A 27,845-nucleotide genomic window follows, 5' to 3' on the forward strand; every position below is an offset into this window, starting at 1 on the left:
AGCAGCATGAGGAGGCGGTATATAGGGGCCCATGGCAGATTAGGGGCCTGGCAGCAGCTATGTGAGGCCCATAATCTGCCAGCACCCTATGTCAAAAAATTCTACACACCAGCAGTGTGTGAGGAGACCTGAAAGTGGCACATGGCAGAGTGTGGCGATGGAGACAGCAGCAATGGGAGGCCGTACAGGGACCCATGAGAGACTCTGGACCTGGCAGCAGCATGAGGAGGCGGTATATAGGGGCCTATGGCAGATTAGGGGCCTGGCAGCAGCTATAGGAGGCCCATAATCTGCCAGCACCCTATGTCAAAAAATTCTACACACCAGCAGTGTGAGGAGACCTGAAAGTGGCACATGGCAGCAGAGTGTGGCGATGGAGACAGCAGCAATGGGAGGCCGTACAGGGACCCATGACAGACTCTAGACTTGGCAGCAGCATGAGGAGGCGGTATATAGGGGCCCATGGCAGATTAGGGGCCTGGCAGCAGCTATGTGAGGCCCGTAATCTGCCTGCACCCTATGTCAAAAAATTTAACACACCAGCAGTGTGAAGAGACCTGAAAGTGGCACATGGCAGCAGAGTGTGGCGATGGAGACAGCAGCAATGGGAGGCCGTACAGGGACCCATGAGAGACTCTGGACTTGGCAGCAGCATGAGGAGGCGGTATATAGGGGCCCATGGCAGATTAGGGGCCTGGCAGCAGCTATGTGAGGCCCGTAATCTGCCTGCACCCTATGTCAAAAAATGTAACACACCAGCAGTGTGTGAGGAGACCTGAAAGTGGCACATGGCAGAGTGTGGCGATGGAGACAGCAGCAATGGGAGGCCGTACAGGGACCCATGAGAGACTCTGGACCTGGCAGCAGCATGAGGAGGCGGTATATAGGGGCCTATGGCAGATTAGGGGCCTGGCAGCAGCTATAGGAGGCCCATAATCTGCCAGCACCCTATGTCAAAAAATTCTACACACCAGCAGTGTGAGGAGACCTGAAAGTGGCACATGGCAGCAGAGTGTGGCGATGGAGACAGCAGCAATGGGAGGCCGTACAGGGACCCATGACAGACTCTAGACTTGGCAGCAGCATGAGGAGGCGGTATATAGGGGCCCATGGCAGATTAGGGGCCTGGCAGCAGCTATGTGAGGCCCGTAATCTGCCTGCACCCTATGTCAAAAAATTTAACACACCAGCAGTGTGAAGAGACCTGAAAGTGGCACATGGCAGCAGAGTGTGGCGATGGAGACAGCAGCAATGGGAGGCCATACAGGGACCCATGACAGACTCTGGACTTGGCAGCAGCATGAGGAGGCGGTATATAGGGGCCCATGGCAGATTAGGGGCCTGGCAGCAGCTATGTGAGGCCCGTAATCTGCCTGCACCCTATGTCAAAAAATTTAACACACCAGCAGTGTGAAGAGACCTGAAAGTGGCACATGGCAGCAGAGTGTGGCGATGGAGACAGCAGCAATGGGAGGCCGTACAGGGACCCATGAGAGACTCTGGACTTGGCAGCAGCATGAGGAGGCGGTATATAGGGGCCCATGGCAGATTAGGGGCCTGGCAGCAGCTATGTGAGGCCCGTAATCTGCCTGCACCCTATGTCAAAAAATTTAACACACCAGCAGTGTGAAGAGACCTGAAAGTGGCACATGGCAGCAGAGTGTGGCGATGGAGACAGCAGCAATGGGAGGCCATACAGGGACCCATGACAGACTCTGGACTTGGCAGCAGCATGAGGAGGCGGTATATAGGGGCCCATGGCAGATTAGGGGCCTGGCAGCAGCTATGTGAGGCCCGTAATCTGCCTGCACCCTATGTCAAAAAATTTAACACACCAGCAGTGTGAAGAGACCTGAAAGTGGCACATGGCAGCAGAGTGTGGCGATGGAGACAGCAGCAATGGGAGGCCGTACAGGGACCCATGAGAGACTCTGGACTTGGCAGCAGCATGAGGAGGCGGTATATAGGGGCCCATGGCAGATTAGGGGCCTGGCAGCAGCTATGTGAGGCCCGTAATCTGCCTGCACCCTATGTCAAAAAATTTAACACACCAGCAGTGTGAAGAGACCTGAAAGTGGCACATGGCAGCAGAGTGTGGCGATGGAGACAGCAGCAATGGGAGGCCATACAGGGACCCATGACAGACTCTGGACTTGGCAGCAGCATGAGGAGGCGGTATATAGGGGCCCATGGCAGATTAGGGGCCTGGCAGCAGCTATGTGAGGCCCGTAATCTGCCTGCACCCTATGTCAAAAAATTTAACACACCAGCAGTGTGAAGAGACCTGAAAGTGGCACATGGCAGCAGAGTGTGGCGATGGAGACAGCAGCAATGGGAGGCCGTACAGGGACCCATGAGAGACTCTGGACTTGGCAGCAGCATGAGGAGGCGGTATATAGGGGCCCATGGCAGATTAGGGGCCTGGCAGCAGCTATGTGAGGCCCGTAATCTGCCTGCACCCTATGTCAAAAAATGTAACACACCAGCAGTGTGTGAGGAGACCTGAAAGTGGCACATGGCAGAGTGTGGCGATGGAGACAGCAGCAATGGGAGGCCGTACAGGGACCCATGAGAGACTCTGGACCTGGCAGCAGCATGAGGAGGCGGTATATAGGGGCCTATGGCAGATTAGGGGCCTGGCAGCAGCTATAGGAGGCCCATAATCTGCCAGCACCCTATGTCAAAAAATTCTACACACCAGCAGTGTGAGGAGACCTGAAAGTGGCACATGGCAGCAGAGTGTGGCGATGGAGACAGCAGCAATGGGAGGCCGTACAGGGACCCATGACAGACTCTAGACTTGGCAGCAGCATGAGGAGGCGGTATATAGGGGCCCATGGCAGATTAGGGGCCTGACAGCAGCTATGTGAGGCCCGTAATCTGCCTGCACCCTATGTCAAAAAATTTAACACACCAGCAGTGTGAAGAGACCTGAAAGTGGCACATGGCAGCAGAGTGTGGCGATGGAGACAGCAGCAATGGGAGGCCGTACAGGGACCCATGAGAGACTCTGGACTTGGCAGCAGCATGAGGAGGCGGTATATAGGGGCCCATGGCAGATTAGGGGCCTGGCAGCAGCTATGTGAGGCCCGTAATCTGCCTGCACCCTATGTCAAAAAATTTAACACACCAGCAGTGTGAAGAGACCTGAAAGTGGCACATGGCAGCAGAGTGTGGCGATGGAGACAGCAGCAATGGGAGGCCATACAGGGACCCATGACAGACTCTGGACTTGGCAGCAGCATGAGGAGGCGGTATATAGGGGCCCATGGCAGATTAGGGGCCTGGCAGCAGCTATGTGAGGCCCGTAATCTGCCTGCACCCTATGTCAAAAAATTTAACACACCAGCAGTGTGAAGAGACCTGAAAGTGGCACATGGCAGCAGAGTGTGGCGATGGAGACAGCAGCAATGGGAGGCCGTACAGGGACCCATGAGAGACTCTGGACTTGGCAGCAGCATGAGGAGGCGGTATATAGGGGCCCATGGCAGATTAGGGGCCTGGCAGCAGCTATGTGAGGCCCGTAATCTGCCTGCACCCTATGTCAAAAAATGTAACACACCAGCAGTGTGTGAGGAGACCTGAAAGTGGCACATGGCAGAGTGTGGCGATGGAGACAGCAGCAATGGGAGGCCGTACAGGGACCCATGAGAGACTCTGGACCTGGCAGCAGCATGAGGAGGCGGTATATAGGGGCCTATGGCAGATTAGGGGCCTGGCAGCAGCTATAGGAGGCCCATAATCTGCCAGCACCCTATGTCAAAAAATTCTACACACCAGCAGTGTGAGGAGACCTGAAAGTGGCACATGGCAGCAGAGTGTGGCGATGGAGACAGCAGCAATGGGAGGCCGTACAGGGACCCATGACAGACTCTAGACTTGGCAGCAGCATGAGGAGGCGGTATATAGGGGCCCATGGCAGATTAGGGGCCTGGCAGCAGCTATGTGAGGCCCGTAATCTGCCTGCACCCTATGTCAAAAAATTTAACACACCAGCAGTGTGAAGAGACCTGAAAGTGGCACATGGCAGCAGAGTGTGGCGATGGAGACAGCAGCAATGGGAGGCCGTACAGGGACCCATGAGAGACTCTGGACTTGGCAGCAGCATGAGGAGGCGGTATATAGGGGCCCATGGCAGATTAGGGGCCTGGCAGCAGCTATGTGAGGCCCGTAATCTGCCTGCACCCTATGTCAAAAAATTTAACACACCAGCAGTGTGAAGAGACCTGAAAGTGGCACATGGCAGCAGAGTGTGGCGATGGAGACAGCAGCAATGGGAGGCCATACAGGGACCCATGACAGACTCTGGACTTGGCAGCAGCATGAGGAGGCGGTATATAGGGGCCCATGGCAGATTAGGGGCCTGGCAGCAGCTATGTGAGGCCCGTAATCTGCCTGCACCCTATGTCAAAAAATTTAACACACCAGCAGTGTGAAGAGACCTGAAAGTGGCACATGGCAGCAGAGTGTGGCGATGGAGACAGCAGCAATGGGAGGCCGTACAGGGACCCATGAGAGACTCTGGACTTGGCAGCAGCATGAGGAGGCGGTATATAGGGGCCCATGGCAGATTAGGGGCCTGGCAGCAGCTATGTGAGGCCCGTAATCTGCCTGCACCCTATGTCAAAAAATGTAACACACCAGCAGTGTGTGAGGAGACCTGAAAGTGGCACATGGCAGAGTGTGGCGATGGAGACAGCAGCAATGGGAGGCCGTACAGGGACCCATGAGAGACTCTGGACCTGGCAGCAGCATGAGGAGGCGGTATATAGGGGCCTATGGCAGATTAGGGGCCTGGCAGCAGCTATAGGAGGCCCATAATCTGCCAGCACCCTATGTCAAAAAATTCTACACACCAGCAGTGTGAGGAGACCTGAAAGTGGCACATGGCAGCAGAGTGTGGCGATGGAGACAGCAGCAATGGGAGGCCGTACAGGGACCCATGACAGACTCTAGACTTGGCAGCAGCATGAGGAGGCGGTATATAGGGGCCCATGGCAGATTAGGGGCCTGGCAGCAGCTATGTGAGGCCCGTAATCTGCCTGCACCCTATGTCAAAAAATTTAACACACCAGCAGTGTGAAGAGACCTGAAAGTGGCACATGGCAGCAGAGTGTGGCGATGGAGACAGCAGCAATGGGAGGCCATACAGGGACCCATGACAGACTCTGGACTTGGCAGCAGCATGAGGAGGCGGTATATAGGGGCCCATGGCAGATTAGGGGCCTGGCAGCAGCTATGTGAGGCCCGTAATCTGCCTGCACCCTATGTCAAAAAATTTAACACACCAGCAGTGTGAAGAGACCTGAAAGTGGCACATGGCAGCAGAGTGTGGCGATGGAGACAGCAGCAATGGGAGGCCGTACAGGGACCCATGAGAGACTCTGGACTTGGCAGCAGCATGAGGAGGCGGTATATAGGGGCCCATGGCAGATTAGGGGCCTGGCAGCAGCTATGTGAGGCCCGTAATCTGCCTGCACCCTATATCAAAAAATGTAACACACCAGCAGTGTGTGAGGAGACCTGAAAGTGGCACATGGCAGAGTGTGGCGATGGAGACAGCAGCAATGGGAGGCCGTACAGGGACCCATGAGAGACTCTGGACCTGGCAGCAGCATGAGGAGGCGGTATATAGGGGCCTATGGCAGATTAGGGGCCTGGCAGCAGCTATAGGAGGCCCATAATCTGCCAGCACCCTATGTCAAAAAATTCTACACACCAGCAGTGTGAGGAGACCTGAAAGTGGCACATGGCAGCAGAGTGTGGCGATGGAGACAGCAGCAATGGGAGGCCGTACAGGGACCCATGACAGACTCTAGACTTGGCAGCAGCATGAGGAGGCGGTATATAGGGGCCCATGGCAGATTAGGGGCCTGGCAGCAGCTATGTGAGGCCCGTAATCTGCCTGCACCCTATGTCAAAAAATTTAACACACCAGCAGTGTGAAGAGACCTGAAAGTGGCACATGGCAGCAGAGTGTGGCGATGGAGACAGCAGCAATGGGAGGCCATACAGGGACCCATGACAGACTCTGGACTTGGCAGCAGCATGAGGAGGCGGTATATAGGGGCCCATGGCAGATTAGGGGCCTGGCAGCAGCTATGTGAGGCCCGTAATCTGCCTGCACCCTATGTCAAAAAATTTAACACACCAGCAGTGTGAAGAGACCTGAAAGTGGCACATGGCAGCAGAGTGTGGCGATGGAGACAGCAGCAATGGGAGGCCGTACAGGGACCCATGAGAGACTCTGGACTTGGCAGCAGCATGAGGAGGCGGTATATAGGGGCCCATGGCAGATTAGGGGCCTGGCAGCAGCTATGTGAGGCCCGTAATCTGCCTGCACCCTATGTCAAAAAATGTAACACACCAGCAGTGTGTGAGGAGACCTGAAAGTGGCACATGGCAGAGTGTGGCGATGGAGACAGCAGCAATGGGAGGCCGTACAGGGACCCATGAGAGACTCTGGACCTGGCAGCAGCATGAGGAGGCGGTATATAGGGGCCTATGGCAGATTAGGGGCCTGGCAGCAGCTATAGGAGGCCCATAATCTGCCAGCACCCTATGTCAAAAAATTCTACACACCAGCAGTGTGAGGAGACCTGAAAGTGGCACATGGCAGCAGAGTGTGGCGATGGAGACAGCAGCAATGGGAGGCCGTACAGGGACCCATGACAGACTCTAGACTTGGCAGCAGCATGAGGAGGCGGTATATAGGGGCCCATGGCAGATTAGGGGCCTGGCAGCAGCTATGTGAGGCCCGTAATCTGCCTGCACCCTATGTCAAAAAATTTAACACACCAGCAGTGTGAAGAGACCTGAAAGTGGCACATGGCAGCAGAGTGTGGCGATGGAGACAGCAGCAATGGGAGGCCATACAGGGACCCATGACAGACTCTGGACTTGGCAGCAGCATGAGGAGGCGGTATATAGGGGCCCATGGCAGATTAGGGGCCTGGCAGCAGCTATGTGAGGCCCATAATCTGCCAGCACCCTATGTCAAAAAATTCTACACACCAGCAGTGTGTGAGGAGACCTGAAAGTGGCACATGGCAGAGTGTGGCGATGGAGACAGCAGCAATGGGAGGCCGTACAGGGACCCATGAGAGACTCTGGACCTGGCAGCAGCATGAGGAGGCGGTATATAGGGGCCTATGGCAGATTAGGGGCCTGGCAGCAGCTATAGGAGGCCCATAATCTGCCAGCACCCTATGTCAAAAAATTCTACACACCAGCAGTGTGAGGAGACCTGAAAGTGGCACATGGCAGCAGAGTGTGGCGATGGAGACAGCAGCAATGGGAGGCCGTACAGGGACCCATGACAGACTCTAGACTTGGCAGCAGCATGAGGAGGCGGTATATAGGGGCCCATGGCAGATTAGGGGCCTGGCAGCAGCTATGTGAGGCCCGTAATCTGCCTGCACCCTATGTCAAAAAATTTAACACACCAGCAGTGTGAAGAGACCTGAAAGTGGCACATGGCAGCAGAGTGTGGCGATGGAGACAGCAGCAATGGGAGGCCATACAGGGACCCATGACAGACTCTGGACTTGGCAGCAGCATGAGGAGGCGGTATATAGGGGCCTATGGCAGATTAGGGGCCTGGCAGCAGCTATAGGAGGCCCGTAATCTGCCAGCACCCTATGTCAAAAAATTAAACACACCAGCAGTGTGAGGAGACCTGAAAGTGGCACATGTTTGAGGCATGATTCATGGCGGATTTAGTCAGTTGTGTCAGGAACTGGTGGTTTGAAATCCAGACTAATCCACGCCTGATTCATTTTCACAAACGTGAGTCTCTCCACACTTTGGGTGGACAGTCGTGTCCTCCGCGGAGTTACAATACCTCCTGCCGCACTAAACACGCGCTCCGATGCCACGCTACTGGCCGGGCATGACAGCCTTTCAAGGGCAAATTCAGCTAGTTGGGGCCAAAGGTCAAGTTTCGTTGCCCAGTAGTCAAGGGGATTGTCTACCTCAGTTGGCAGGGTGCTGTCCAAGTAGGCCCAAGCCTGTTGTTTGAGCTCCTGCTCCAGGTCCACCTGATGCTGCTGCTGCTGCTGCGGCTGGTTAGTAGTTTCCTCACTGCGCTGGTGAAGAAAGCTACTCATCATCGACTGCAGACTGAGGCAGCCGCTGCTGGTGGAGCTGCCACTGCTCCTACCACCCCACCCCTCCCCTGCTGCCATGCCAGCGGAACGCGAGCGCACAGGGCCCACAGTGTCTGAGGATGGACGTTGGCGCACAAAGGCAGAGACCAACTGACTACATAGGTGGTTTTTATAGTACGTAATTTTGGCCTCCCTCTCAGCAGGTGTGAAAAAGGCCACCATTTTGGACCGGTAGCGAGGGTCCAACAAGGTGGACAGCCAAAAGTCATCCCTCTGTCTGATGGTTATTATTCGGCTGTCGCTACGCAAGCAACCGAGCATGCTATGGGCCATTTGTGCCAAGGAATGCGAGGGACTCCCTGCCTCCATCTCCACAGCATACTGCCACGGTGCGTCTGGGTCCTCTGTCTCCTCCTCCTCCTCCTCTACCAGATGCTCCTGCTCCTCCACTCCTGTCCGCTGAGTGGAAAAACCACCCATTTCACTCAATAATTCCTGAGCACAAATGTCCTCCTCTACCTCCTCCTCTTCTTCCTGTCCTGCCCCCACAGGGGTCATGTGGCGTTGAGATCTGTGCGCCACGTCTACCGCACCCTGACCAGCCATTGTTAACAGCATTTGTTCCAGGACGTGCAACAGAGGAATGACGTCGTTCATCCCATAGTCCTGCCGACTCACGAATAGCGTGGCCTCCTCAAAGGGCCTGAGCAAGCGGCAGGTGTCACGCATGAGCTGCCAATGGCTGACATCTAAGTTACACAGGGGAGTACCTTTATCCGCTTGTAACATCAGGAAATCGGTGATGGCCTTTCGCTGCTCGTAAAGGCGGTCTAACATGTGTAGGGTTGAATTCCACCTTGTTGCAACGTCGCAGATCAGGCGATGCTGTGGAATTCCGTTCTGCCGCTGCAGCTCAATGAGGGTGTTCTTTGCGGTGTAGGAATGGCTGAAATGCATGCACAGTTTACGTGACATTTTAAGGATGTCTTGCAGTGGGATGGTGGATTTTAGGAACCGCTTGACAACCAGATTGAACACGTGAGCCATGCATGGCGCATGGCACAACCTTCCTTGACGCAGAGCAGACACCATGTTCTTTCCGTTGTCAGTCAACATGGTTCCGATTTTTAGTTTGCGCGGAGACAGCCATCTGTCGATTTCTCTGTTCATTACACTCAGCAGTTCCTCCCCTGTGTGACTACGTTCGCCAAGGCATACCAGGTGCAGCACAGCGTGACACCGTTGCGCCCTGCACATGTGATATGCCGGTCGGGTAATGGGACTTGGCACGGGGGTGGCGGCTGAGGACACGGCGGAAAAAGAGGTGGTAGAGGCGGACATGCTTGCTGGACCAAGGACGTGCAAACGTGGAGGCAAAAGCGTCGTGACCTGTCCAAGTTGCTGGTGCGGCTGTGCCGGCACCACGTTCACCCAGTGGGCCGTAAATGACATGTACTGTCCCTGACCGTAGTTACAGCTCCACACGTCGGCGCTGCCGTGCACTTTGGCAGAGACCGACATGCTCAAAGACTGGCCCACCATCTCTTCTACATGTGAATGCAGGGCTGGCACTGCCTTTTGGGCAAAGAAATGACGGCTTGGCACTCTCCACCGCGGCGCGGCACAAGCCATCATTTCTCGGAAAGGTGCTGAGTCCACCAGTTGGAAAGGGAGGGACTGCAGCACCAGCAACTTGGACAGGAGGACGTTCAGCTTTTGCACCGTCGGGTGCGTGCTCGCAAACTGTTGTCTCTTGGATACGGATTCCAAGAAAGACTGTTGACGGAATCCGAGAAGAGGAGTAGCAGGAGAAGGAGCATCTGAACGAGCGGAAGATGCCAATGAGCGACAACTCCCCTCAGCAGAGGTGTTGGAGCCTTGACTGGCTGATAGAGGGCGATTGACGACGTCGGGTGACGGAGCAAGTAACGGAGCGGGTGATGGAGCGGGGGCTGGGGCAGGCAGAACCGCCGTATGTTTATCACGGTTTTCCCAGGCCACCGAATGGTGACGCTGCATATGCTGACGCAACGCTGTAGTCCCAACATGGGCCCCCTGGCCACGCTTGCATTTCTGGCCACATAGTCGACATACGGCTACGTTTACTTCCTCGGGCGGCTTGAGGAAAAATTGCCACACCACCGAGTAGGAAACTTTGCCCCCGCTACTCTTCACTGGCTGACTGCTACTTCCTCCGTGCGCACCGGCACCACTACTGGCCGTGGTGGTAGGCTGCAGTGGAGCTGGTGCTCTACTCCGTGGACGTTTGGCTCCACTGACACTGATGCGACCCTGCTGCTGTCTCCTGGGCAACCCACCGACTGTTTTGCTCGCTGCCAAGCTGCCACCCTCTTCTCCTGATGATGCGGAAGAAATTGCCTGATGACGACGAGGCTGCCAAGTGCGATCAACCTCCTCATCATCAAGTAGGGTCTCCGCCTCACTACTAGCCCCCTCGGCTGCGTCTGGGTCAGGAGACAGACCTGTCTCTAGACCGGCTACCGAGCCACTCTCCTCGCCAGTACTTGTTCGCTTGGCTGCTGAAAAGGCCGATGTCTCCCCCCGTTCCTGACCGCCCTCTGTTAGCTCTTCCTCACTGTACAGTGGGGCTGAGCCCACAGCATGCGATACTTCGCTTGGTGAGGGAACAGCAAAGGACAGGGGCAGGTAGAGGACACGTGATTTCAGTGGGCTTGGTCCCGGGCCATGCCAACTAACGGTTGTGTCTGACGTACCCACCGACCGTTGGCTGTAGGTGTCAGAGGTGACCTGGGAAGAGGAAGACGACCGAGCCAACCAATCAATGACGGCAGGGTTGTCGGTGGAGACACGACCGCTGGATGACACCGGGAGCACTGGCCTCTGGCTGCGAATACTGCTGCCTCGACCCCTTCCTCTGCTGCCACGTCTGCTCGCTCCTAAAACATTGCCTCCTCTGCCACTCCTCTGCATGTTGTCTGACATACTATTTAATTCAACGATTAGGTGTCCCTGAGTAACAATTCTCTGGCACTCAGTAACAATTCTGTCTGTCCCTGAGTATGAATTCTGTGGCCCTGAGTAACAATTCTGTGTCTGTGCGAGTAACAATTCTGTGTCTGTGCAAGTAACAATTTTGTGTCTGTGCGAGTAACAAATCTCTGGCACTCAGTAACAATTCTGTCTGTCCCTGAGTAACAATTCTCTGGCACTCAGTAACAATTCTGTCTGTCCCTGAGTAACAATTCTCTGGCACTCAGTAACAATTCTGTCTGTCCCTGAGTATGAATTCTGTGGCCCTGAGTAACAATTCTGTGTCTGTGCGAGTAACAATTCTGTGTCTGTGCAAGTAACAATTTTGTGTCTGTGCGAGTAACAATTCTCTGGCACTCAGTAACAATTCTGTCTGTCCCTGAGTAACAATTCTCTGGCACTCAGTAACAATTCTGTCTGTCCCTGAGTATGAATTCTGTGGCCCTGAGTAACAATTCTGTGTCTGTGCGAGTAACAATTCTGTGTCTGTGCAAGTAACAATTTTGTGTCTGTGCGAGTAACAAATCTCTGGCACTCAGTAACAATTCTGTCTGTCCCTGAGTAACAATTCTCTGGCACTCAGTAACAATTCTGTCTGTCCCTGAGTAACAATTCTCTGGCACTCAGTAACAATTCTGTCTGTCCCTGAGTATGAATTCTGTGGCCCTGAGTAACAATTCTGTGTCTGTGCGAGTAACAATTCTGTGTCTGTGCAAGTAACAATTTTGTGTCTGTGCGAGTAACAAATCTCTGGCACTCAGTAACAATTCTGTCTGTCCCTGAGTAACAATTCTCTGGCACTCAGTAACAATTCTGTCTGTCCCTGAGTAACAATTCTCTGGCACTCAGTAACAATTCTGTCTGTCCCTGAGTATGAATTCTGTGGCCCTGAGTAACAATTCTGTGTCTGTGCGAGTAACAATTCTGTGTCTGTGCAAGTAACAATTTTGTGTCTGTGCGAGTAACAATTCTCTGGCACTCAGTAACAATTCTGTCTGTCCCTGAGTAACAATTCTCTGGCACTCAGTAACAATTCTGTCTGTCCCTGAGTATGAATTCTGTGGCCCTGAGTAACAATTCTGTGTCTGTGCGAGTAACAATTCTGTGTCTGTGCAAGTAACAATTTTGTGTCTGTGCGAGTAACAAATCTCTGGCACTCAGTAACAATTCTGTCTGTCCCTGAGTAACAATTCTCTGGCACTCAGTAACAATTCTGTCTGTCCCTGAGTAACAATTCTCTGGCACTCAGTAACAATTCTGTCTGTCCCTGAGTATGAATTCTGTGGCCCTGAGTAACAATTCTGTGTCTGTGCGAGTAACAATTCTGTGTCTGTGCAAGTAACAATTTTGTGTCTGTGCGAGTAACAAATCTCTGGCACTCAGTAACAATTCTGTCTGTCCCTGAGTAACAATTCTCTGGCACTCAGTAACAATTCTGTCTGTCCCTGAGTAACAATTCTCTGGCACTCAGTAACAATTCTGTCTGTCCCTGAGTATGAATTCTGTGGCCCTGAGTAACAATTCTGTGTCTGTGCGAGTAACAATTCTGTGTCTGTGCAAGTAACAATTTTGTGTCTGTGCGAGTAACAATTCTCTGGCACTCAGTAACAATTCTGTCTGTCCCTGAGTAACAATTCTCTGGCACTCAGTAACAATTCTGTCTGTCCCTGAGTAACAATTCTCTGGCACTCAGTAACAATTCTGTCTATCCCTGAGTATGAATTCTGTGGCCCTGAGTAACAATTCTGTGTCTGTGCGAGTAACAATTCTGTGTCTGTGCAAGTAACAATTTTGTGTCTGTGCGAGTAACAATTCTCTGGCACTCAGTAACAATTCTGTCTGTCCCTGAGTAACAATTCTCTGGCACTCAGTAACAATTCTGTCTGTCCCTGAGTAACAATTCTCTGGCACTCAGTAACAATTCTGTCTGTCCCTGAGTATGAATTCTGTGGCCCTGAGTAACAATTCTGTGTCTGTGCGAGTAACAATTCTGTGTCTGTGCAAGTAACAATTTTGTGTCTGTGCGAGTAACAATTCTCTGGCACTCAGTAACAATTCTGTCTGTCCCTGAGTAACAATTCTCTGGCACTCAGTAACAATTCTGTCTGTCCCTGAGTAACAATTCTCTGGCACTCAGTAACAATTCTGTCTGTCCCTGAGTAACAATTCTCTGGCACTCAGTAACAATTCTGTCTGTCCCTGAGTAACAATTCTCTGGCACTCAGTAACAATTCTGTCTGTCCCTGAGTATGAATTCTGTGGCCCTGAGTAACAATTCTGTGTCTGTGCGAGTAACAATTCTGTGTCTGTGCAAGTAACAATTTTGTGTCTGTGCGAGTAACAAATCTCTGGCACTCAGTAACAATTCTGTCTGTCCCTGAGTAACAATTCTCTGGCACTCAGTAACAATTCTGTCTGTCCCTGAGTAACAATTCTCTGGCACTCAGTAACAATTCTGTCTGTCCCTGAGTATGAATTCTGTGGCCCTGAGTAACAATTCTGTGTCTGTGCGAGTAACAATTCTGTGTCTGTGCAAGTAACAATTTTGTGTCTGTGCGAGTAACAATTCTCTGGCACTCAGTAACAATTCTGTCTGTCCCTGAGTAACAATTCTCTGGCACTCAGTAACAATTCTGTCTGTCCCTGAGTAACAATTCTCTGGCACTCAGTAACAATTCTGTCTGTCCCTGAGTAACAATTCTCTGGCACTCAGTAACAATTCTGTCTGTCCCTGAGTAACAATTCTCTGGCACTCAGTAACAATTCTGTCTGTCCCTGAGTATGAATTCTGTGGCCCTGAGTAACAATTCTGTGTCTGTGCGAGTAACAATTCTGTGTCTGTGCAAGTAACAATTTTGTGTCTGTGCGAGTAACAAATCTCTGGCACTCAGTAACAATTCTGTCTGTCCCTGAGTAACAATTCTCTGGCACTCAGTAACAATTCTGTCTGTCCCTGAGTAACAATTCTCTGGCACTCAGTAACAATTCTGTCTGTCCCTGAGTATGAATTCTGTGGCCCTGAGTAACAATTCTGTGTCTGTGCGAGTAACAATTCTGTGTCTGTGCAAGTAACAATTTTGTGTCTGTGCGAGTAACAATTCTCTGGCACTCAGTAACAATTCTGTCTGTCCCTGAGTAACAATTCTCTGGCACTCAGTAACAATTCTGTCTGTCCCTGAGTAACAATTCTCTGGCACTCAGTAACAATTCTGTCTATCCCTGAGTATGAATTCTGTGGCCCTGAGTAACAATTCTGTGTCTGTGCGAGTAACAATTCTGTGTCTGTGCAAGTAACAATTTTGTGTCTGTGCGAGTAACAATTCTCTGGCACTCAGTAACAATTCTGTCTGTCCCTGAGTAACAATTCTCTGGCACTCAGTAACAATTCTGTCTGTCCCTGAGTAACAATTCTCTGGCACTCAGTAACAATTCTGTCTGTCCCTGAGTAACAATTCTCTGGCACTCAGTAACAATTCTGTCTGTCCCTGAGTAACAATTCTCTGGCACTCAGTAACAATTCTGTCTGTCCCTGAGTAACAATTCTGTCTGTCCCTGAGAATGAATTCTGTGGCCCTAAGAATTCTCTGGCACTCAGTAACAATTCTGTCTGTCCCTGAGTAACAATTCTCTGGCACTCAGTAACAATTCTGTCTGTCCCTGAGTAAAAATTCTGTGGCCCTAATAACGTTTCTGTGGCCCTAAGTAACAATTCTCTGGCACTGAGTAACAATTCTGTCTGTCCCTGAGTATGAATTCTGTGGCCCTAACTAGCGTTTCTTTGTCCCTAAATAACGATTCTGTGGCCCTCATTAACAAGTCTGTGTCCCTGAGTAATGGTTCTCTGTCCCTAAGTAACTTCTCTCTGTCCCCAATTCTCGTTTCTGTGGCCCTAACTCTGTCCCTGTCCCTAGTACAGAGCGGTCTGCCTCTGTTCAATGACTGCAGGCAAATGAAGATTTCCAAAATGGCCGCTATATATACCTCGACCATTACACAGTGCTGGCTGGCTGGCTGCTGATTGGCTGATGCGATCACATGTCGTTGAGGAATGCATTATGGGGCAGCGCGCCTTGTCTGCGCGCCTTCCCCGACATCCCCGCTCCGTCGCCGCACATGTCAGCCGCCATTTTCGGAAAAATTTCGATTCGCGCGTCCGAATTAGGCTGTTTTTCGGATTCGGCACGAATCGAAATTTTTCCGATATTCGACTCGAATTCCACTTCGGATGCTTCGATTCGCTCATCTCTAGTTATCACGGCAATACTCTGAGTTGTCCAGGGAGGACTCTGAGCCAATCTCACTTATACCTCCAGATCAGATCCTGGCTGCCATTCGCACCAGTCTGACCTCTCTCCTTGGGGAGCAGATTTTGGCGGCTCAAACTGATGCTCCTCCCGGGAGGCCGGAGGGTAGATGTTTCGTACCCGAGGGATTGCGCACCCGCCTGCTGCGTACCTACCATAACGCCAAAACTGCCGGGCATCCAGGGAAGAACCAGCTGTGTTGGGTCGTCTCTCGCTTATTCTGGTGGCCAACCCTCCGTGCCGACATTGCCTCTTATGTAGCGGCATGTTCGATCTGTGCCCAGAATAAGTCTCCACGGCATCTCCCTTTGGGTCTTCTGCAACCCATTCCCAATGGGGAGCGTCCTTGGTCACATCTAGGGATGGACTTTATTGTAGACCTCCCGGTGTCTCGGGGTCATACGGTCATCCTCATGATCGTCGATCGGTTTTCCAAGATGTGCCATTGCATTCCACTCAGGAAATTACCCACAGCGCAGGAACTGGCCACGGTCTTTTCCAGGGAGATTTTTCGCCTGCATGGGTTACCTAAGGTGATTGTCTCAGACCGCGGGAGTCAGTTCGTGTCCAGATTCTGGCGTGCCTTCTGCTCCCAGTTGGGTATTAGTCTCTCCTTTTCATCAGCCTACCACCCGCAGTCCAATGGGGCTGCGGAGCGTTCCAATCAGGCCTTAGAACAATTCCTTCGGTGTTATATTTCAGACCATCAGGATGATTGGGCCGATCTCCTGCCGTGGGCAGAGTTTGCCAGGAACTCGGCGGTCAACTCCTCCACCGGGATGTCTCCCTTCATGGCCAACTATGGGTTTCAACCCGCGGTATTACCTGAGAGATTCTCACCACAGGACATTCCGGCTGTGGAGAACCATCTTGCTGCCCTGCGTTCTTCTTGGGGGCAGATCCAGAGGGCCTTGAGGGACTCAGCTCAGCGCCAGAAGTTCCAGGCTGATCGCAGACGGTTGCCCGCTCCTTCATACCAGGTCGGCGATCGGGTGTGGTTGTCTACTCGCAACCTCAATCTTCGGGTGCCCACACCCAAACTGGCTCCCCGTTTTGTCGGTCCTTTCCGCATTCTCCGCAAAGTGAATCCGGTGGCCTATGCACTTGCCCTTCCGTCTGGGATGCTGATCTCCAATATCTTTCATGTTTCCCTGTTGAAACCTCTGATCTGCAATCGCTTCACTACCTCTCTTCCTCGGCCCCGTCCTGTCCGGGTTGACGGTCATGAGGAGTATGAGGTGAGCCGGATCCTGGACTCTCGATTGGTGCGCGGTCAATTACAGTTCCTGGTTCATTGGCGCGGTTATGGTCCCGAGGAGCGTTCCTGGGTTCCTTCCGCGGATGTCCATGCTCCTGCCCTCCTCCGCGCTTTTCATACCCGCTTTCCTCAGAAACCTTTTGTTGAGCCGCGGAGGGGGAGGGGTCCTTGAGGGGGAGGTACTGTCAAGGTCCTACCTTTTTCCTGTGGTTATGTTACTTCATGTGCTGGTGTCCATCTTGGATTCTGCTGTGCATGATGGGAGCCCTTTTATGCCTTCAGGTTTCTGTGGTCCATCCTCCAGAGGGGTGTGGCTGATGACATATAAGCCTGTGGCCCGCACATGCTCTTTGCACTTGTGTCTTGTGTCTTTGTGTTGCTGTTACTCTGTTCTGACTCTCGTGACTCTCCTGGTATCTGATTCGGCTTGTCTTGACTATTCTTTGTATTCTCCTTTGATCTGACCCTCTGTTGCTGAACCCGGCTCGTGACCTGTGATTCTCGTCTGCTGTCCTGTACTGTTCTGTCCTGTTGTTGTTGACCCCGGCTTGTCTGACTACTCTTTTGTCTCTTCCACCAGCTACACGCCATTGGCGGCGGCCATTACCGCAGCTGAGGTGTCTCGGGGGCCGCGACCTGGTTCCTGGCTGCGTCAAGTCCATCCCCACCATCAGGGGCCCTGGTGAAGGGCAGCCTGGGACTTAGACTCCGCGCCCTGAGGGACTTTGGTCTGTGGGTGGTGGTTGTCGTCAGCCAGTGCGTTACATTGTTAGGCCTGCCTGTCCGTTCCTCAGCTCCTGCCCTGACAGACATTTGGAGGGGTAGGCGTTGGAGGACAAGGAGATAGAGAAGGTGATCAGGTTGTGGTCAGAGAGAGGGAAGGGGGTGTTAGTGAGGTTGTGGGGAGCGCAGCGGTTGGAGAAGACAAGATCAAGGATATTACCGTCGGAGTGGGTGGTGGATTGTATGCACTGTGCAAGTGCAAAGGAGGAGGTTAAGTGGAGGAGACGGGCTGTGTCCGGGTTGTCAAGGTTGACAGGGATGTTGAAATCCCCAAGAATGATGGTGGGTAGCTCCGAGGAGAGGAAGAAGGGTAGCCAGGAGGAGAAGTCTTCCAGGAAGCGGGGTATGGATCCAGGAGGCCGGTATATCACAGCAATCTTCAGGGGGGTTGGGGAGAATAGTCGGACGCAGTGGGCCTCGAAGGAGGAGAAGGATAGGGAGGGGGGGTTTGGGAGGACTCGGAAGGTGCTCTGCGGTGACAGGAGCAGACCAACCCCACCACCTTTACGACTGTTAGGTCTGGGTGAGTGGGTCCAGGTGAGACCTCCATAGGAGAGTGCAGCAGGGGAGGTAGAGTCAGTGGGCTGGATCCAGGTTTCCGTGATCGCCAGGAGGTTGAGGGAGCGGGAAACAAAGAGGTCGTGGATGGCGGTAAGCTTGTTGCACACCGATCGGGCGTTCAGGAGTGCACATGAAACCGGGGGGGAGATTTTAGGGAGCAGGGGGACAGATACTAGGTTGCGGTAGGACATGGAGGCGGGAGGGTGTTGTGCGGGTGAGGGAGGTGGTGGAGGGCCAGGATTCGGGGAGATGTCTCCCGCGGCTAGGAGGAGGAGAAGGGTGAGAAAGGTGGCATGGGAGCGGGATGTGCAGGAGCGTGAGAAACTCCTAGTGGAGGTGTTCGGGTCAGTGGGAGAGCGGAGTAATAGGAGGAGGTGGTGGGTGCCATAGAGGGGCGAAGGAAGCAGTGAGGACACAATATACAAATGTTTAGGAGGAGCAGAGGGATATAGTGAATGGATTTTGGGAATGGAGGAGAGGAAAATGAGGAGTAGAAGAGGCATTTTGGGGGGTGATGAGAGCAGTAGTAGGGAGATGATAGCAATGAGGGGGAGATGTGCAAGTTTTGGGGTGGAGCAGAGGGGTAAAGAAATGAGATTTGGGAACAGAGGATAGTAGTATGAAAATCTGATACAAGCACTGTTCGGGTACTCTGACAGTGGCTGCAGGTGGCTTTCAGAATACAATGGACCAGCAGGGGGTTTGTTCATCCTCACTGTTAGCGTGGATGGAGGAATCCTTGTAGATTTTTTTTGTTCAGCCATCAGGATGAACCTAAGAAATATACACGTAAGTGTATGGCCAGGTTAACAGATTCAGAGTACAAAGGCAAACAGTGGCATTGTGTACTGTGTGACACTGTGACACTATGTGACTCCTGGTGTAAAGCTAAATAGCCCCCCAGCAGCCAGCATCAAGTGGTGATTACTTGCTGGGACCTGCTGACTGCTTGGAGACAGCCACTGGTAGACACTGGAACTACACCATTCAAGTCTGGAGACCACACTGCCACCAGCAGGTGTTCTAGTACCTGACAATCCAAGTGCAGTTGTGCCAAGCTAATCCACTGACAGTACTTGTGTAACAGTGTGACAGGCAAATTTAGATTTTAGCTTGAGCTACCGTGTCTCCTTTTTTATGATGTTCAAATGGCAATGAAAATGAAATAACCTAAAGTAAACCTGTCACTTTGCTCACTGTGGGCAAAGTAACAGATCATTACAGCTCACCTATTTTACTAGTACTTGCCTTCCCTTTGCTCCCAGCTATAGTACTTGGAAATATCCAGTACTTCCAGGTATGGGGGAACATGTACCCTTCTTAGGCTATGACAGTGTGGTTATCATAAGTACATACTGTATATCTTGTAGTGCCAATGTGCAAAGTATTACTTCGCACGACACTTGATGGTTTACTTTTCATAACATTGGCTGACATAGCAACTAATGTTGCAACAATTTTATTGCTGACTTCTTACAGCATTTCCACAGTTAGAATAAATTATTATTTGAAACTCTGAAGTCATTGAAAGTAGCAATCAGCAGTGAAAATTATCTATTTGCTGCACATTAGGGAAATAAGCAGGCTTATTCAAATAGCAAAGTGCAGTAGTCAACTAGTCCTCAGAATTCACATTTTAGTGATCTCACGTCAGTAAAAAAAGATTGGTTTGCTATGGGTTATTGCACTTCGCACTAACGTTTGACTTTTGGTGTTGTTTAAGGAGTGGGCATGCTGTCTATCATATCATATGAAAACTCTGCTTCTGTACTATGTATATTCTATATTAGCATGCACCTTATTTTGTCTGAAGGCTAAGTTCATCTGTTATCAGTTCAGTTTCTTTCCATATTCCATAGTCTCTATGAGGGGACCTTTCTGAATTCCTAATTTTTATGAGAAAATAGAGAAAGATGATTAAGTCTTCTTTTTGAGCTTCATAACTGCTGCATTGGGGTGCAGATCGATAAACTACAATCAGGAATTCTGAACTTGTTAGTCTTTGATTCAGCACCCACACAAAACAAATATATTGGTTAGATTTTGGATATTGAGCTTATGGATGGGGCTCATTGGGACTCACCCAGTGCGCAAGGGGCCTTTCGCTGTCTTTGCTGTGTACAGGTGCCTCCTGCTCCCACAATATATACACCTGCTTAGGATGCGATATTTTGAAGAAGACACCACATTGCAGTGACCCATTCCACAAATCCAGCTAGACTCCGCCACCCAACTCCCAGTGACAGAGCAGGTCCTGCCAGAAACCAGCGTAGAACCCATGCACACGCATAATTAACTCTTCAGTACCATATGCCTAGGACCATAAGGTATCTGTCATGCAGGTCCAGTCCCCATTACTGACCGCTTGGAAGGTAGATTATGAACCCTCCCCTCACTATACCTGAGACCCGTCACCCCTGCCATTACCACTTGGTCTGGCTGTCATAACATCCTTTCCTTTGCTTGTTGCCCCTAGCAATGGCTTGTCACCACGTCACCTCGGTGTGCATCACAGCCCTGTTCTTCTATATGCTATTACCACCATGCACCCCTTTAGGTAACTTCAGACCAGGTATGGCAATGTTTCAAAACCTTTACTGGAATAACGTGAGATAACAGGACATCATGAACATCAATGCAGTCTTTCTCTAACATCTCTAGTCGCTAACTACAGCTGTGTGTACTGCCCGGCATACCTGCTTAGGAAAAAGTCTATGACTGACATAATTTGGGAGAACTGCCAGTCCCAGCAATCCCCCTACATGTGGAAGACTCCAGGACACAGGTTTGTAGCAGCTTTGCTGGAATCAGGAACAGAAGCACTCTCCTATATCTTGCTGGCTGTCAGTGTCTTTCCTTATCGTGCAGCAGGCTGTGTTTTGTAGGACCAGAAGGTTCAGCAGCCCCAGGCATGTTGGAAGGCTCCTCAGGCAGGCAATCTCCAGTGAGGAGAGATGTAAGAGAAGATAGCTGAAGCAGGGATAAGCAAAGCCCCTCTGTGGCTGGTAGTGTGCTGGAGGATGGGGTTACATATCAGCTGTCAGCCTGTCCTTTCTCCCACTTGGCTTGACCCCCTCTGAGCGGAGCTCCTTCTGGATTGTATATGCAGAGGGAGGGGAGCAGAGCCCAGCAGCAGCCCACCAAAAACAGAGACTGGGAAAATGAGATAATCCATCCATCCCTGCCTGGCAGCAGCTCACTAGCACTTTCCAACCTGCTTACAAGGTTACCAACATAAACCATCCAGCCAAGATGTTTCCAGGTTTCTAAAGGAAATAAACGGGGGTTTCAAAAACCTTTCAAAAATGAATGTGCTGTAGATCTGTTCTGTAACAATGTTTTTTTTTTACCATATTTATCAACTGACTTGAATATTCGTGTTCTTTCTTTGTCTCCAGCTGGCTAGAAGAATAGGATGGAGTAAGGTCGTGCAATGTCCTCTCTGTGATGACTTCCACATGTCCACAGGTCCAGCAGATGAGTAATCATGCTGAAAGGTAGGAATAGCAATTTAGTGCACTTTTTTCATGAATTTGCAGCAACAAATTAGTTTGGTTTAAAGTATTATATAATAAATTTTGATTGTCCCATTTTTAATGTGTATCAGTCTCCCTGTTTCATTGTTATAAGGAAAATTAAGCTTTTGTCAAAACAAAAATAATTTAAGTGTTAAAGTGAAACTAGACTGCATCTGAGAACCACAAACTAAAAACAATTAGTCAGTTAATAGTTTTTAATATTCAAAGCAAACTCACCTATCCATCCATGTCTCCATTCTTTATTTTACTGAGAAACCACTTTTAGGCACGCTTCACACCAAATGCAACATTGAAATCGTACTACTTTGAACTTCGGACCCATAGCGATTTCATATGTGGCTTGCCTGACATCTGTGCGACTTCATGCACAGATGTCAATGCAAGCCGCACCTGAAATCGCCAATAGTGTAGGAACTATTTTCAAAATTGGTGCAACTCCGCTGGATTTGAATGGTTCCATTGCCGACAATAGGGTGTGACAAATCACATGACAATTTGCACCTGTGTGAACGGGGCTTAAAAACACCCTACTAGCATTTTTGGCTACAGCAATCTTGAGTAAGGGAAAATAGTTTGTGTAGAACTTACTTCCTGGAATCCATCTGTACATAGCTCAGGCATGCAAGCAGAAGGGTGTGCCTAGCTGAGAATCCCCCCTCATGAAGACTCCTGTAAATTAAGAAGGCTTTTAGACATAAAAGTGCTAATAGTCTATTTTTATCAAATAACACAATGGAGAGTAAATGAACAAAAGAGAAATCCAAATCAAATCAATATTTGGCGTGACCACCATTTGCCTTCAAAACAGCATCCATTCTTCAGTTCGTCTAGGTACACTTGCACTCGGTTTTTGAAGAAGCTTGGCAGGTAGGTTGTTCAAAACGTCTTAGAGAACTAACCACAGATCTCCTGTGGATGTAGGCTGCCGCAAATCCATTTGTCTCTTCATGTAGTCCCAGGCAGACTCCATGGTGTTGAGATCAGGGCTCTGTGGGGACCAAACCATCACTCCTTATTCTTCTTTCACTGAAGATAGTTCTTAATGACATTGGCTGTATGTTTTGGGTCATGCCTCCTTGATGGTATGGCATGATAGATAAGTATCTGCCTATATCTCTCAGTATTGAGGACACCATTGATCCTTACCAAATTTCCAACTCCATTTGCAGAAATGCAGCCCCAAATTTGCAAGGAACCTCCATCTGCAGACACTCATTATTTTACCGCTCTCCAGCCCTTTCTGAACAAACTGCCTTTTGCTACAGCCAAATATTTGAAATTTTGACTCCGCAGTCCAGAGCACCTGTTTTTTATTTTTGCACCCCAGTTCCTGTGTTTTCGTACATAGGACATGGAAACAAGGCTAAACGACTCAACTATGCATGCAAACATAGGAACTGAGGTGCAGAAAATGGCAGCAGTGCTCTGGACTAATGAGACAAAGTATGAAATATTTGGCTGTGGAAAAAGGCAGCTTGTTTGCAGGGCTGGCGAGCGGTACAACAATGAGTGTCTTTGCTTGCAAGCACAGGGAGACGAAGGCACTTTAAGTTTTTCTTTTAAATATTAATGTTTTAAAATAATTTTTACACTGTCACTTTAAATTTTTTCAATAACTTTTATTGCTGTTACAAGGATTGTAAACATCCCCTGTGACCACAATAGACACGTGACAGGTGTTTTTATTTTATCCCTGCTCTGTACTTGAAAGCATTCAAAACACCAAAATTTTTGGTTTTGAATGGTTTCAGATTTTTAAAAATGAAGCCGAAAGTTTCCACGTAAAGTGGTAATGATGTCAGGTCAGTTTACCATAAAGGAGAGCCGATCAAGGCCAATTCTGGCTTTGTTCGGCTGTCCAGCCAGCCAGCGGACATGCCGGCTGGTCACTTTGGATTCCTGGTGGGATAGGAGATCCCAAGAGAGTGGCGGGAGGGGGGTGACATCCCCTCCCACTGCTTGCACAAGAAATTGAGCAACTAATGGCTGCTACTATTGCTTGTACAAGAGAGCCAACCATCAGCTCCAAAAAAACAGTACCAGGGTGATGCCTGCAGCTGCAGGTATTACTCCGGTACAACCACCGAAAGTACAGCGACATACGGGTAAGAATAAAAGTAAACTATTACCACAGTTTATAGTTTATTTTTGGTAAAAATAAATTTGGCAGGATTGGCTGACAACATTATGTTGTTATCACTAATGCCAGCTCTTGGAAGGAGCAATCACATAGCTAAAAAAAAAAAGAAAACAACTCCTGACTGCTAATGATTGTCCTAATAAATTCAAGAGTTCTCCTCCTCACTAATCTTCTCCCTTTAACTATCAATTCACATAAACTAGAACAAGCTTAGGGATAGCTCTGCCACTGAAATTTTGGGTCACAGGTCACATAAACATTCAATCGCTCCCTAAAGCAGGGCTGAACAAGAGGAATGTACACTATATTGCCTAAAGTATTGGGAAGCCTGCCTTTACACGCACATGAACTTTAAAGGCATCCCAGTCTTAGTCTGTAGGGTTCAATATTGAGTTGGCCCACCCTTTGCAGCTATAAAAGCTTCAACTCTTCTGGGAAGGCTGTCCACAAGGTTTAGGAGTGTGTCTATGGGAATGTTTGACCATTCTTCCAGAAGCGCATTTGTGAGGTCAGGCACTGAGGTTGAACGAGAGGGCCTGGCTCGCAGTCTCCACTCTACTTCATCCCAAAGGTGTTTTATTGAGTTGAGGTCAGGACTCTGTGCAGGCCAGTCACGTTCCTCCACCCCAAACTCACTTATCCATGTCTTTATGGACCTTGCTTTGTGCACTCGTGCACAGCCATATTGGAACAGGAAGGGGCCATCCCCAAACTGTTCCCACAAAGTTGGGAGCATGAAATTGTCCAAAATGTCTTGGTATGCTGATGCCATAAGAGTTCCCTTCACTGGAACTAAGGGGCAATGACCAGCTCCTCCACCAAACTTTACACTTGGCACAATGCAGTCAGGCAAGTACCGTTCTCTCGCCAAACCCAGACACGTCCATCAGATTGCCAGAAAGAGAAGCGTGATTCATCACTCCAGAGAGCATGTCTCTACTGCTCTAGAGTCCAGTGGCAGTGTGCTTTAGACCATTGTATCCGACTCGCTGCATTGCACTTGGTGATGTAAGGTTTGGATGCAGCTGCTTGGACATGGAAACCTATTCCATGAAGCTCTCTACGCACTGTTGTTGTGCTAATGTGAAGGCCACACAAAGTTTGGTGGTTTTTAGCTATTGACTCTGCAGACATAGTGAAAAAAAGCCCCTGCGCTTAGATGGTCCTAACAAAGCTGCTAGCACCTACTAAGTACCAATAAATACCTTAATCCAAAATAATTTTGACTCTGCAGACAGTTGGCAATTTCTGCACAATGTGCGCTTCAGCATGCACTGACCCCGTTCTGTCATTTTACGTGGCCTACCACTTCGTGGCCGAGTTGCTGTTGTTCCCAGTTGCTCCCACTTTGTTATAATACCACTAACAGTTGATTGTGGAATATTTAGTAGCAAGGAAATTTCATGGATGGACTTATTGCACAGGTGGCGACCTATCACAGTACCACGCTTGAATTCACTGAGCTCCTGACAGTGACCCATTCTTTTACAAATGTTTGTAGAAGCAGTCTGCATGCCTAGGTGCTTAATTTTATACATCTGTGGCCATGGAGGTGATTGTAACACTTGCATCCAATGATGTGGAGGGGTGTTTCAATACTTTTGGCAATATAGTGTATCTGTGTATGGCTAGCTTTACTGTCAAGTTAATCAACACATACTGATACTGCTAAATTTGGGTTGGGCATTCAGGCTTCAAAACCCTTTGGTCATAAAGGAGGAAATCATATAGCTATTTACAGAATTTTAAGGATAATTATTCAGTATATGTTAAAGTATGCAAAAGTGTATCTAAAGCCAATATTTTATTTTAGTTTTGGATGGCATGGGGAATGAGTTAGAAATCTGTCTGTTTTATATTGCTTTCTGTTTCCCGAGGCAGGGCAGTGATGTCATGACCTCCACCTTATCCAATCAGAGAATGCTTTGCATTCAATGAGTAAATGAATGGTACTAGTGGTGATCACTGTAGTTGTGGTGTTTACTACAGCGATTTCCAGCTTTGACAGGGATCATGCAGGTATGGAACATGCATACTTACATTGGTCCAAGCTGAACCAATCTAACTCTGCAAAAATATTAATACCTGGAATTCCGCTTTTACATAGGTTGTTGAATGTAAAAAACACTGGTATATTTTGGTGCATAAATATGTGTTTTTTGTGCCTGTGATGGGCTTGTTACATATGTTTGCCAATGGAAATAATATGCCTCTTCCTTTATTTGTAGAAATCCGAATCACAGAGCAACCTGTGTGTGCCTGTGTTCCCCCGGAATTTCCCCTCACCCTACGCTGTCGGGCCCAAGGTCCCACAAAGCTCTGTTATCAGTGGTTTGTGCAGTCAGAGGTAATAGTAACAGATTTACTTGCATAAGTAATCCACAGTGCTTATTAATAGAATGCTGACCTCATGGAGCAAACATGTTTGAAGAGTCACTTCCTTTTTTTGCAAAGCTTGTCTGAAAGAACCTACATTTCCACTGCAGAGAAAATGTGTTACTATAAATCACCCTCTTTCTCTGCTGGTTAGCTGCTTTGGGTTATTCACAGTTTTATTCATCTGTAAGCCATGCATTGTTAAGCAAGTTTTCCACCTTAATACACTGGGGGAATTTACCGACTTTAATTGTCAGCAATACATCCTTTCTACATGTTTTTGCCCTGGATTCAAGAACATACTGCCCACGATCCTCCAAGTTGGAACTGTGGCCCATCCTCCCTAGTGACTCAGAACCTATTTGGGGTATACCACTTTTCTGGCATTAATCCCTCTTGTTAATGTGTTGCAACCAAATTCATTAAGCATTTATGACACGTTTAGCTCTGACAGCAATTTGTGCACCAAATTCAAATAGTTCTAAAATGAACCACTTTTACATTGTGTCGCATTGAATGCACCAGATGTAAAAGTGGAGCTAATTAAAGAGGTTGTAAAAGCTTAAAGTTTTTTTACCATCATGCATTCTATGCATGAAGGTAAAACACCCTCTCTGTGCAGCAGCTGCCCCCCCCCCCCCCCAATTACTCACCTAATTCCCCTCTTGATTCACCACTAAAATGCATGAGAGACACTACAGGGATTGTGTGCACTACAGCAGCCAATAGATAGGGGGCCACTGTGGGTAGGGTGGGACTCCAACTTGGAAGATGGGAGATAGGCTGTTCCATGGTTCACTGAAGATATTATACTGACTAATGAAGGTACATACAGGCACTTTTTGTGTAGACTTTTTGGGAGATATATTGCATTTAAAATGTTAGTTCCATGTAATTTGTTTTACCTTTCTTCATTTATAATGTTTATTTTAGTACAAAGCATTGTGAATATATCATGAGAAAACAATATAAGGCACATTTGGTACATCAAACATCAATAGTGGCAATACAAGTTGTAGGCAGGCACTGTATGTGTAGACAAAGTGTGGCTCAGTCCCAAAATACAATATAAATAGAAAAAAAAGAAATAAGAAGACTAGTTATCATATGTTTGAACGATTCCAACATAAGAGGGCCAGGATATAGGTCATCATTCAATTTTTGTCTTTGAAATAGGGTGCAAATCCTGAGGTTCTCCTATCACATATAATCTCATAAATCCATATACATGGTTGTGAGTAGGTCAAGACATGGGTTCATCAGAGTCCAGTGCCTGGCGACTGTGATACAAGTCAATCTAGGGGAATTAACAGGGGTGACAGGGAACTGGGGGGTTAGGGGATGATGGGGATGGCTACTTCAAAGCAGGAGGCAAAGGGATTAATAGGCAGTAGTGGAAGGGGGCGGGGGAGTACACTAGGCAGAGAGGGAAGCCCTATTATCCCCTTAGACATGAATGGGTGAAGGCGTCTACAAGCAGCTATTCGCCACTAATTGCTTAAAGTGGCTGAAGCGCCACAGATAGTGCTGTTTTATTGAAGTTTGCACAGATAATGTCCCTGTTGTTCATTGCAACCAATCACATTAGGCCTCATGCACATGGGGTGTCTGTAAAAGCCCATCTGAATGCGAGAAATGCTGGCAGAAAAATGAGGTTTAATGTGCGTTTAGGTGCATATGGCATTTGAGCATACATGCATTCTGTTCATTTTTTGGGCCATTGGAATGCATTAACATGCATATGCTTTACACATCTAGCGTTTA

General features: G+C 49.4%; 1 protein-coding gene across 2 annotated transcripts in view; it reads left to right on the forward strand.

The window, feature by feature from the left end:
* The window catches only part of LOC149443754 (mucosa-associated lymphoid tissue lymphoma translocation protein 1-like), a 131,623-nt gene that overhangs the window by 48,314 nt on the left and 55,464 nt on the right, over positions 1-27,845 (forward strand). For both annotated transcript variants that reach the window (XM_089655274.1, XM_089655275.1), the window contains exons 2-3: positions 21,425-21,523; positions 25,934-26,052. In XM_089655274.1, the coding sequence (XP_089511400.1) occupies positions 21,514-21,523; positions 25,934-26,052 (129 nt within the window). In that variant the 5' untranslated portion in view covers positions 21,425-21,513. The remainder of the gene's footprint in view (positions 1-21,424; positions 21,524-25,933; positions 26,053-27,845) is intronic.

Source organism: Staurois parvus, unplaced genomic scaffold, assembly GCF_062004578.1.
Source record: "Staurois parvus isolate SC_StPar_1 unplaced genomic scaffold, SC_StPar_1.0 ptg000832l, whole genome shotgun sequence".
Classification (NCBI taxonomy): Eukaryota; Metazoa; Chordata; class Amphibia; order Anura; family Ranidae; genus Staurois; species Staurois parvus.